Here is a 12,198-nt window from a genome sequence, read left to right on the forward strand (position 1 = left end):
GCCGACCACTTCTGTAGTGAGTTAGTGTTGGCGTGTGGGTTTATTAGAGAAAGCTCTCTCACCAAACCAGGCCTGTTGGTCTCCCTGCACCTCGATGGCTAGCCCAAAGTCTGCTAGCTTCACTGCTGCTCCCTTCAGCTTGCTGGCCAGCAACAGGTTCTCAGGCTGACAGACAGTCACACAGAGTTAGACACAGTCATACAGACACCAGTCACACAGAGTTGTACACAGTCACCACAGAGTTGTACACAGTCATACAGTTATACAGAGCTATACAAACAGAGATTCATACAGACATCTTCATACAGACACAAATTCACTACAGACACAACCCTCAATGCATTTCCTTCTACAGAAATATATAGATATACATACATATTTAGAGAGAGTTATGGCAATGTTTAATGTAACAGACATAGGGGAGGTTTACTAGTATATGATATAGAGAGATGGGAAAGAGAGCTGGGAGGAGGAGAGGAGACAGGAGAGATCCTCTCTACAAGACCATATATGGACATGGGCTTGTAGTCATGGAAACCACTAGGGAGTCATTTAGGCGCTACAGTGGGGTGAATACTAAATGTGTGGTATGTGTTTGTGTGGCAGCGTTTGAGATGGCCGTTATTTGAGCAGTAGAACATTAAGGGCTGCAGTACAAGCCCCACTCAGTGCGAGAGGCCGACACATCAGGCCGACAGCACCAACAAACACACACGTGAGGAAACGGGTGAATGTGCATGCATGCAATAGCGTGCACACACTCTCTCACATTGTAATGCAGTGAAATTGCAGATGAAATGTGGTTCATCTGCAGGAGGAGGAAAAAGGAGGACGGTTTCATGTTCATTTGCACCAAACGGATGAAAACACAACAAAGGTCTGCTCCTGTGAAAACAGGCTGTTGTGATGTCAGTCAGGTTGTCATGGTTACTCTGAGGCTCTTCATTCTCTTTCCCTTCCCTCATATAATGGGCCTCATTACAATAGTAAGACTGCCCTCTTATAATGGGCCTAATTACGATGGTCAAACTGCCCTGCCTAAGTCTTATTAATGGGCCTCATTACAACAGTAAGAATGCCCTCTTATAATGGGCCTCATTACGATGGTCAAAACTGCCCTGCCTAACTCTTATAATGGGGCCTCATTACAACAGTAAGACTGCCCTCTTTAATAGGCCTCATTACAATGGTCAGACTGCCCTGCCTAACTCTTATAATGGGCCTCATTACAATAGTAAGACTGCCCTGCCTAACTCTTATAATGGGCCTCATTACAATAGTAAGACTGCCTTGCCTAACTCTTATAATGGGCCTCATTACAATAGTAAGACTGCCCTCTTATAATGGGCCTCATTACAATCAGTAAGACTACCCTCTTAAAATGGGCCTCATTACAACAGTAAGACTGCCCTCTTATAATAGGCCTCATTACAATGGTCAGACTGCCCCTGCCTAACTCTTATAATGGGCCTCATTACAAAAGTAAGACTGCCCTCTTATAATGGGCCTCATTACAACAGTAAGACTGCCCTCTTATAATGGGCCTCATTACAATGGTCAAACTGCCCTGCCTAAGTCTTATAATGGGCCTCATTACAACAGTAAGACTGCCCTCTTATAATGGGCCTCATTACAACAGTAAGACTGCCCTCTTATAATGGGCCTCATTACAACAGTAAGACCGCCCTCTTATAATGGGCCTCATTACAACAGTAAGACTGCCCTCTTATAATGGGCCTCATTTCAACAGTAAGACTGCCCTCTTATAATGAGCCTCAATACAATGGTCAGAGCTAGTTTTTTATCATGGGGGGGGGGATCCCCCCCCCATGAATTATCCCCTGCCCTTATGCTCTGATGACAGGCAATTTCTGTACCCTGCTCTCCAGCGCACACACACACTCATGTTCAGAGTCCTGAAGGAAATGTAAAGAGAGGGGGGGGGCAATACCAAGAGAGAGGGAAACAGAAACAGAGAGATAGGGGGAGGAGTAAAAAAGGGATGTAAGGGGAGTATGGTAAGAGAAACAGATAGAGAGAGAGCGACGGGGGAAGCGAGCGTTGCCATGGACATGTTGGTGTGTGTGGTTGCCATGGCGACAGCAGCCACTCACCTTGAGGTCCCTGTGCACGATGTCATGCTGGTGGATATGATTGACACTCTCCAAGATCTGATTAATACACTGACTAAAGGAAGAGATGGTGGAGGGGCAGGGCCAGAGAGAGAGAGAGAGGGACACAGAGAGAGAGATTAGCATTCACCACATTTACCAAACATATCACATACATCATTAATACATGGCAAATGTCCGGCAACTGAACTGAAAGAAAGGTTGAGCGCAGTTGACATGTGTGGGGGTTAACAACATAGAAACTACCAACTCTGGATGCTGCTATCATCTTCCAGCATAAAGCATGTATGTGTGTGTGAGCGCACGGCCCCAGGGGAGGGGGAGGCAGAGAGGGAGTGAGATGAGAGCGAATGAGGGAGGACTGCAGGGTGGATTCAACAGAGATGGCTAGAATACAGATATACCTGTTGACGAGGAAACACAGCAAACCAGGATACAAAACAATCCCCATTCATTGTGTTTGTGTGTGTCCGAGAACACATGCATACAGTTTGTGTGTACATCTGTGTGTCCAATCCTAATCTCCAAGTGGTTTGACCTGGAGGGTGTAGCTAAGTAACCAGGGAAACCTGAGGTACGTACCTGGCGTCTGCCTCGCTGTAATACTCCCTGGCTACGATGTCCTCAAACAGCTCTCCTCCCGTCACGCTGACACACACACAGGACACACACACACGGGACACACACAGCATGGAAACACAGGCTGTCAGCACAAACCAACAAACCCCGCTAGTATAGAGGCAGAACGTGTGAAAAATACCCTGTTCCGTTGCCTATACTTACAGGTCAAAGACCAGGTAATGAAAGCCTTCTTCAGAGATACTGTCATGGAGTCTCACTGAAAGAGAGAGAGAGAGAGAGAGAGAGAGAGAGAGAGAGAGAGAGAGAGAGAGAGAGAGAGAGAGAGAGAGAGAGAGAGAGAGGTTGGTGATGAAGCTGGGACCAGGGTTAGGCTGCAGTTATGTAAAGTGAAAAGTTGTGTAATAAGACGAGCAGGCTGGCCGTGCAGTAAGAACTGAGCGAGCGTCTCTCTTTCTCTCTCCCCCTCTCTCTCTCCCTTCCTCTCCCCCTCTCCCTCCCTCCCTCTACCTCCCTGTCTGCTTGTCCTGTTATTTTCCTTTTCTCCATCTGTCACTCTCTCTCCCTCTCTCTTTGTCCTAAAGTTTATCTAAGGCTAAACTGGCATAGAGCAGGAGGGGGCTGCTACAAGGAGCACCATGTCCTAGATTGTACTCAGTGTTACATACTGTAACACAGTAACAGTACAATTCCGTAATAAATACCTGCAGACATAGAAACATCCAGTGAAAGAACGAGAGAGAAGAAAGAGTAACAAGGGTGTCTTTATACCCCCCTCTGTTTCCTCCCCCACCTCATCCCTCACTTCATCACATGACCTCCTCCCTCTGCACTGGGTGGCTTGAGGGACAATCAGAATTATTTTTGTCATTGCAGAAGTAACATAACCACAGAGCCACTCACCGATGTTGGGGTGTTTTAGCAGACGGCAGATACGGGCCTCTCGCTCCAGCTTTTGATGGTCTGGGGAGAGAAGAGGGGAACAGGAACAAGAGGAGAGGAGAGGTACAGGAGAGGTACATGAGAGGAAAAAGAGGAGAGGAAGAGGAACAAGAGAAAAACAAGAGGGGAACAAGAGGAACAGGAGAGGAACAAGACAGGAACAAGGGAGGAACAGGAGAGGAACAGGAGAGGAACAAGAGAGGAACAGGAGAGGAACAGGAGAGGAACAAGGGAGGAACAGGAGAGGAACAAGGGAGGAACAGGAGAGGAACAGGAGAGGAACAGGAGAGGAACAGGAGAGGAACAAGAGAGGAACAAGAGAGGAACAAGAGAGGAACAGGAGAGGAACAGGAGAGGAACAGGAGAGGAACAAGAGAGGAACAGGAGAGGAACAGGAGAGGAACAGGAGAGGAACAGGAGAGGAACAAGAGAGGAACAGGAGAGGAACAGGAGAGGAACAAGAGAGGAACAGGGAGGAACAAGAGGAGAGGAAGATACACAAGAGGAGAGGAACAAGAGAAGAACAAGAGAGGAACAGGAGAGGAACAAGAGGAGAGGAGAGGAAGAGGAACAAGAGGAGAGGAGAGGAAGAGGAACAAGAGGAGAGAAACAGGAGGAGAGGAACAAGAGAGGAACAAGAGAGGAACAAGAGAATGGAGGAACAGGAAAGGAACAGGAGGAGAGGAACAGGAGAGGAACAAGGGATATGGAGGAACAGGAGGAGAGGAACAGGAGAGGAACAGGAACAGGAGAGAACAGGAGAGGAAAAAGTGAGGTGGGAGGAAAAGGAGAGGTATTAACCACTGTAATACTGTTAGAACTGTGCACATCAAATGATTGACTACCTACTGCACTTACTACATGCACTTTTGTATGTGCAATGGGTCTCAGCAGTTTGGCGTATGCTAACTGAATGAAGGTAAGCATTACTAACTGTTAGCAGGCTGAGAGTCTGTGAGGCATTTGCCTATGAACAGCATCTTTACTGGAAAGGCAGGAGGTCAAACCCACAGTGATGAAGGTACCCAGAATAATGCTGTGTTCACAATTTTTTTTCCGATTACATGTAAAGTCAATGCAAACACGCAAATTCACGCCGTGCAATGCAAATTTCAGTTGAAAATGTTGACGAACGTTTTAGAAGAAATTAAATGGGGAAAACCAAAACGGTTAAATCCTGAAGAGTAAGGCGAATCACGCCAATAAACGAGCGAGTAACAAGCTTTGCTTTTGGTGTGAACACAGCATAAGAAAGGGCTAGGGGAGAACATGGGAATCCCAACCAAAGCCTTCCCGCTGTGTGGAGAGAGTATATTTGTAGTGGGGCAGCTCCCAGCCCCAGCACAGGAACATTGCAGTGTTGGCACTTCTGTCTGGCTGGGGACACATAGCCTACACACACACGCGCACACGCACACACGCAAACACACACACACACACACACACGCAAACACACACACACACGCAAACACACACACACACACGCACACACACACACACACACATGCACACACGCAAACACACACACACACGCACACACGCAAACACACACACGCAAACACACACACACACACGCACACACACACGCAAACACACACTCACACACACACGCACACACACACACACGCACACACGCAAACACACGCAAACACGCAAACACACACACACACACACGCAAACACACACACACACGCACACACGCAAACACGCACACACATGCACACACACACACACGCAAACACACACACACACACATGCACACACACACGCACACACACGCACACACACACGCACACACGCACACACACACGCACACACGCACACACGCAAACACACACACACGCACACAAACAACAACGCTGTCTGAAGCCTTGTCTCAGCCTGCTGGTGATACTGTAATACTGCACGGATATGACAGGACAGGGCTAGGGACTAGAGAGAGAGATGGCGGGAGGGAGAGAGAGATGGAAAGAGATGTAGAGATGGAGATTGAGATGGAGAGAAATAAAGACAGATGGAGAGTGATGGAGAGAGATGGAAAGAGATGTAGAGATGGAGATTGAGATGGAGAAAGAGAGAGATGGAGGGGAACTAAATGAGCCTCTAATCTCCTTCTACTTCTCAGGAGGTCCGAGGGGTATCTGGGGTAATCCTGGTGTTAGCACAGTGAGAGTCTGACTGTGTGTGTAAACAACACCAACAACGACTGAACGAAGACTATCATCACTGAAGATGTGCATGCACACCCTAACCACCAAGCACAAATGAGCGGGTCTATTTCAGTTTGATTTCACTAGACTAAATGTGGCTGAAAAATCTAATTTGATCAGATTTTCTACAAACAGTTCAGCCTAATTAGATATTGCAGCGCTAAGTATCCGATGCGTAATTCAATAACCTCTCAACAGGCGGTTGTGTTTTGTGGAACACACTGCTAAACGTCCTGCCAGTCCCATGTCCTCCTTCCTGAGTCACACAGGTGAGGGCTCAGCTCCACTGCAGCTCCACTGCTACACAGCCTCCTGTCTCAGGCTCATTACACTGGTGACTCAGCAGGGACAGAGAGAGAGAGAGACAGAGAGAGGGCAGGGGGGAGGGAAGGAGAGAGACAGACGGAGAAAGAGGGAGAGAGAGGGAGTGGGCGGGGGGAGGGAAGGAAGGAGAGACAGAGAGAGAGAGGGGGGGAATGGAGAGAGAGAGAGAGAGAGAGAGAGAGAGACAGAGAGAGAGAGAGAGAGAGAGAGAGAGAGAGAGAGAGAGAGGGGACAAGGAGAGAGAGACAGATAGAGTAAGATAGAGAGACAGAGGCTAAAGGATTACATGGAATGTCCATTTGCTAGAAGAGGATCACAGCACCCCAGTATCTGCGTGTGTGTGCGCTGAGTATGTGTATGTGTGTGAGTGTGGACTCTGGTGCATAGTCACTGCACCATATGAATTCATTAAATTTGCTTGTGGATGTGTTGTCCACAATGCCGCTTGGAAAAGGAACTCTAACAACCTTAAATCAATTTCCCTACCAGCACCACTACAATACCTTCATCACTGTTCCGTAACCACTGAGGCTATGTGATTCCGGTCCATATCAGTGTTTCCCACACATAGACTAATTCCTGGCGGTGCTCCACAGAATCAACACCGGCCGCCACATATTGCGTTTAGTAAAAAAAATGTTTTAACACTATTTAGGTTAAAACACCCAGCGTATTCGTTCAGCTGCATTTCCTTTCCCTGCTCTCCCCCTCCGTCTCTCTGTCACTCACGCGTCTTTCTCACATACACACACAGTGACAACGTCAGCACACGTTAGCAACGACGCATAGACCCGCCGTTCTAGTAAGACAGACAGCTATATCAGCGAGCCCTCAGCATTAGTACCGTAGCTAAAGGTCTAGGAAAGTTGAGGCTACTTTTCGCTAAGTACCTACGAACATGTCTTCGAACGAAGACAAAAGAACGAAGGGGAACCTTCTTTCTTTTGGTGAGAAGTCTCAGGAGCTAGCTACTTACTACTTGGGGGAGTCAGGTGGCTGAGCGGTTAGGGAAGCGGGCTAGTAATCTGAAGGTTGCCAGTTCGATTCCCGGCTGTGCCAAATGACGTTGTGTCCTTGGGCAAGGCACTTCACCCTACTTGCCTCGGGGAGAATGTCCCTGTACTTACTGTAAGTCGCTCTGGATAAGAGCGTCTGCTAAATGACTAAATGTCAAGTGTGTGGACAGGCCTGTGTACATGTGTGTGTGTGTTTGTGTGGACAGGCCTGTGTACATGTGTGTGTGTGTTTGTGTGGACAGGCCTGTGTACATGTGTGTGTGTGTGTGTGTGTGTGTGTGTGGACAGGCCTGTGTACATGCATGTGTGTGTGTGTGTGGACAGGCCTGTGTACATGTGTGTGTGTGTGTGTGTTTGTGTGGACAGGCCTGTGTACATGTGTGTGTGTGTGTGTGGGTGTGTGTGGACAGGCCTGTGTACATGCATGTGTGTGTGTGTGGACAGGCCTGTGTACATGCATGTGTGTGTGTGTGGACAGGCCTGTGTACATGCATGTGTGTGTGTGTGTGGACAGGCCTGTGTACATGTTTGTGTGGACAGTAGTGATGGAATGGGTCCGGTTGAGTTTGGGTCAAACTAGGTTAGGTTCTGACTCGCCAGGTCGGTCAGGTGTTTTTGAGTCTTACTTGGAAAAAAATAATTGTGCACACATGCGCAGTGCACATTTAAACTATTCTCCAGGCTTGTGACATGTGGACTAAAAGTGAATCCCGCAGCCTGCCATACCTAAGGTGGCTGAGCGGTTAGGGAATCGGTCTAGTAATCAGAAGGTTGCCGGTTTGATTCCCCGCCAGGCAAATTACGTTGTGTCCTTGGGCAAGGCACTTCACCCTACTTGCCTCAGGGGGAATGTCCCTGTACTTACTGTAAGTCGCTCTGGATAAGAGCGTCTGCTAAATGACTAAATGTAATGTAAATACCTCACTCAAAACATCTAATGTACACCAGTCTATACGACAACCATTGACGACATCATCATGTTTTCTTTTTCCACCAGACACTTTGTAGCCTATGGTTTTTATTTTGACAGGTCTGCCCCAGGTTTTGATTAAAAAGTGATGCAGTTGAGTTTGTTTATTTAATGCACTTTTACAAATACTGACCGTTGTTATGTTCTGATAATATCAGTGAATACGACATACTAAAACTAAAGCTATCTCTTGGAAGTCGCTTTGGATAAAAGCGTCTGCTAAATGAATAAATGTAAATGTTGGCGATAAATGTATAAACTATATGTTCAAAGTGTTTTTTTAGTCACATGCACCAAATAGATAGAATCAGGCATCAGGACAGTGACATTCTTATGATTTGGCTAGCAAAATCTACAAAGTAGCATCAGAAGAAATAAAAAGATATGTATACAGCATATGTAGGCTATAGTATTATGCTTGTGTGTGTGTGTGTGTTGGCAGGCGTGTGTAAAAGTGTGTGTGTGTGTGGGCAGGCCTGTGTGCAGGCCTGTGTACAGGTGTGTGTGTGTGTAAAGGTGTGCGACTGTGCGTGCGTGTGTGGGCATGCTTGTGTAAAGGTGTGTGTGTGTGTGTGTGTAAAGGTGTGCGTGTGTGTGGGCAGGCAGGCCTGTGTAAAGGTGTGTGTGTGTGTGTAAAGGTGTGTGTGTGTGTGGGCAGGCCTGTGTACAGATGTGTTTGTGAATGTGTAAAGGTGTGTGTCGTAGTAAACAGAGAAAAAGAAGGCAGACATAATTACTGCTACTTCCTGCTATTCTCTAATTGGACATCTGCCTGGCCAGGGGGCGGGCCTAGAGCCATGTAAGCATGCAGGCACATAATAAGACAACACACAACTCTCAGTAACCCTTCTCACCATGGCCAATCGCTCGTAGACATGTCAGCACTGAGACATTTCAGCCTGACCAACCAGCAGCTGCCAGCTCACCAGCCAGGAGGCAGCAGTGGCAGGCAGGCTGTGTCCCTGGGCTGTCCCTCTGAGACAGTGACGGTGTGTGTGTGTCCCCCCACCCCCCCTGTTCCTCAGATTACTGCAGTGTTCACCAGGGCTTTCAGAGACTTACCCACCAGGCCGTGCGTGAGGTCACACCGGCCCTGGCGCGCTATAAAAAAACACCCAAATCCTATTGGGCTCTGCGCCCGCTCACGCACCGTCTGTCTGTCTGTGTGTGTCTGTATGTGTGTGTGTCTTACACTACTCTTCTTCTTTGCACAATCTTCTGTGGTCAGATCCACTCTATACCCTACTACTGCTTTATCTCCCTCTCCCTGTACCAACCCTGCTCCTTTTCCCTCTAAGCTCTCCATTCACCTACATGCTCCTACCACCTTGTCCCTCCCTCTGTCCCTCCCTCTCCCTCCCTCTGTCCCTCCCTCTCCCTCCCTCTGTCCCTCCCTCTCCCTCCCTCTGTCCCTCCCTCTCCCTCCCTCTGTCTCTCTCTGTCCCTCCCTCTGTCTCTCTCTGTCCCTCCCTCTGTCTCTCTCTGTCCCTCCCTCTGTCCCTCCCTCTGTCTGTCTCTCCCTCTGTCTCTCTCTGTCCCTCCCTCTGTCCCTCCCTCTCTCTGTCTCTCTCTGTCTCTCTCTGTCTCTCTCTGTCTCTCTCTGTCTCTCCCTTTGTCTCTCCCTCTGTCTCTCCCTCTGTCTCTCCCTCTGTGTCTCCCTCTGTCTCCCTCTGTCTCTCTCTGTCTCTCTCTGTCTCTCCCTCTGTCTCTCCCTCTGTCTCTCCCTCTGTGTCTCCACACACACATATGCAGGAACACAGGTATCCTTCATGCCCAGCACTAGTCATGTCACGTTGGCTAGTTCAAACAGCCCAGAGACTGTGCTGAATCCTAACTTTGCCCCGTGGTAAACAACTGCATCTGCTCTTTGACAATACCACATAACAATACAACATTCAACATAATTATACACAGGAATGTGATTAATGATACACGGATACCATGTGATACTGTAAGAGAACCCCCCCGCAACACTGACTAGTCCTCTCACACACACACACACAGGACAGGACAGCGCAGCACCAACAGGGAGGTGCCTAGGGAATCCTTGGGGTCTTAGTTCCTGATGAGATACATTTAGCATAAGTGGATTAGCCTCAATACACACCACTCCCCCTGCCAGTGAGGATGAGGGAGGCAGGTCTTGGTGGGTGCAGAGGAGAAGGGGAGGACAGGGCTTTGGGGGACAGTGGGCAAGGAGCAAAAGTACTGAAACCTTAGGAGCAGAGGAAAGCGTGACTGAGGAGCTTTGGGCTGCATGCATAGTTGTTCTGCTGAGGTGTGTGTTATGATAACCTGCTAAATGTTGGCAAGATCACAGGACATTATGACAAATGTCATTATGACTAACTAAAAGGCACAGTCTCCTCCCATCACCTCCACACACACACACACACACGCACATATACACACACACACACACACACGGCTGCATTAACAGAGCTGGGCCCAGGACAGTGAGGATCAGGTGGATGTTACCTCTGGCAGACAGCTTCTTAGTGTTGATGATTTTTGCTGCGTACTCCTGGCCAGACGACTTCTTCACACAACGTCGCACCACAGAGAAAGCTCCCCTATGAAGAGCACACGTGATCACATCAGTCAGGGTTTACAAACGCCACAGGTTCACCTTCTCACATGCTAACACACGTTTGCACACACAAACACATAACAATTCATGCAGCTCATTGTAGCCTCCAATGTTTCTCTACCAAGGTCGAGAGCCTGGACAGGTGCCAGAAAACAAAGGTCTTAGTCTGTCTTCAACAGTCATTGGCTGTGGACCATCATCCAGGTCATACAGGGGGGTGGCCATCTCAATCAGACCACAAGCACTGGCAAGCTAGACTTTCAACTCTTCATATTCTGTGTCAAACCAGTTCAAAGATACGGGAACGTCTAATCAGCCTGGACAACAAACACCGGTGATGTGTGGCTTGGGTTTTCTCTCCGTCATCGAAATTCCGAGAAAACATGTCTCTCACCCCTGCTCTTTAAAGGCCAAATCCGCATAACTAGTGCCACTAGTAGTGGCCAAGATGCTTGCTAAGAACGCTCCATTAGAAATTCATGCTGCCAGCTGTTATGTTTGGTTCGTCAGTGTTTGGTTTTGACACCGTGCAAACAACAGTAATGGCCTGTGAAGGACGGCTGTGATTGAAGACAACGGTTAAGTAGCGGGGCTATCTATGATCTATATGTTCTCCCGTTAGCTAGAGCCTCCTTGCAGCCTGCGCTGTACAGGCATGTCGGAATGGGACAGCTAGCCCTCTGGAGCGGCGGGGCCTATCTCCGCATACCCCGCTACAGCGTATCTAGCACGGCCACACCGAATGACAGCCCGTGCCACCAAATGTCACGGGGCTCTCACCGGACCTTTTCCCTGCGTCTTGACTAACTCGTCAGACCGAAAAGGAAGGCGTCGGCTAGACAAGTGGACTATACCACCTAGTTAGCATGCTATAGCTATTATCCATTTAGCTGTGCATTGTGATCTATTGATTGGCTAGATTAGCTGGATACGATTCCTCTCTTAGGCTATTTGTCATGATTACAGCGGCTAGCGAGCCCAAACCCCGGCCCAAACCACACAAGTACACAGCCTTATCTGCTGTCAACATCCAGACAATAGGATGGTCGCCTAGCTCACACTAGTACTAGCTCGACAAGCCTGCTAGCTTACGTGAGAAACGAGCTTGCGGGGGTGGGAGGCTAGACTACGAGGCAAAATACGGTTAGCTAGCTAGCTACTGGAGCACTACGGCAGTCACTTACTTTCCGAGTTCTTCGTAGAGTTGGTAGTCGTCGGTGAATCTGGTGGAGGTAACGATAGTAGCCATGATTAGTCTCTGAGAGGGGAGCCTTGAGCTTTAGGGCACCACTGCGGCTAACTCTCGCACGGTGTCCGGGGAGGGTAGCCTCCTACAGTGGCGTTCCTCTGACAGGCGAGCTGAGAGAGAGAGAGAGAGAGAGAGAGAGAGAGAGAGAGAGAGAGAGAGAGAGAGAGAGAGAGAGAGAGAGAGAGA

General features: G+C 48.6%; 1 protein-coding gene across 1 annotated transcript in view; it reads right to left on the reverse strand.

The window, feature by feature from the left end:
- camk2g1 (calcium/calmodulin-dependent protein kinase (CaM kinase) II gamma 1) overlaps positions 1-12,198 on the reverse strand; it is a 31,052-nt gene extending 18,854 nt beyond the window's left edge. Inside the window, exons 1-7 of the mRNA XM_062475333.1 lie at positions 11,948-12,198; positions 10,652-10,746; positions 3,615-3,674; positions 2,916-2,970; positions 2,715-2,780; positions 2,115-2,187; positions 25-165 (exon numbers count right to left, since the gene is read on the reverse strand). Coding sequence (XP_062331317.1) covers positions 25-165; positions 2,115-2,187; positions 2,715-2,780; positions 2,916-2,970; positions 3,615-3,674; positions 10,652-10,746; positions 11,948-12,012 — 555 coding nt within the window. The 5' untranslated portion in view covers positions 12,013-12,198. The remainder of the gene's footprint in view (positions 1-24; positions 166-2,114; positions 2,188-2,714; positions 2,781-2,915; positions 2,971-3,614; positions 3,675-10,651; positions 10,747-11,947) is intronic.

Source organism: Osmerus eperlanus, chromosome 12 (assembly GCF_963692335.1).
Source record: "Osmerus eperlanus chromosome 12, fOsmEpe2.1, whole genome shotgun sequence".
In the NCBI taxonomy this organism is placed as follows: domain Eukaryota; kingdom Metazoa; phylum Chordata; class Actinopteri; order Osmeriformes; family Osmeridae; genus Osmerus; species Osmerus eperlanus.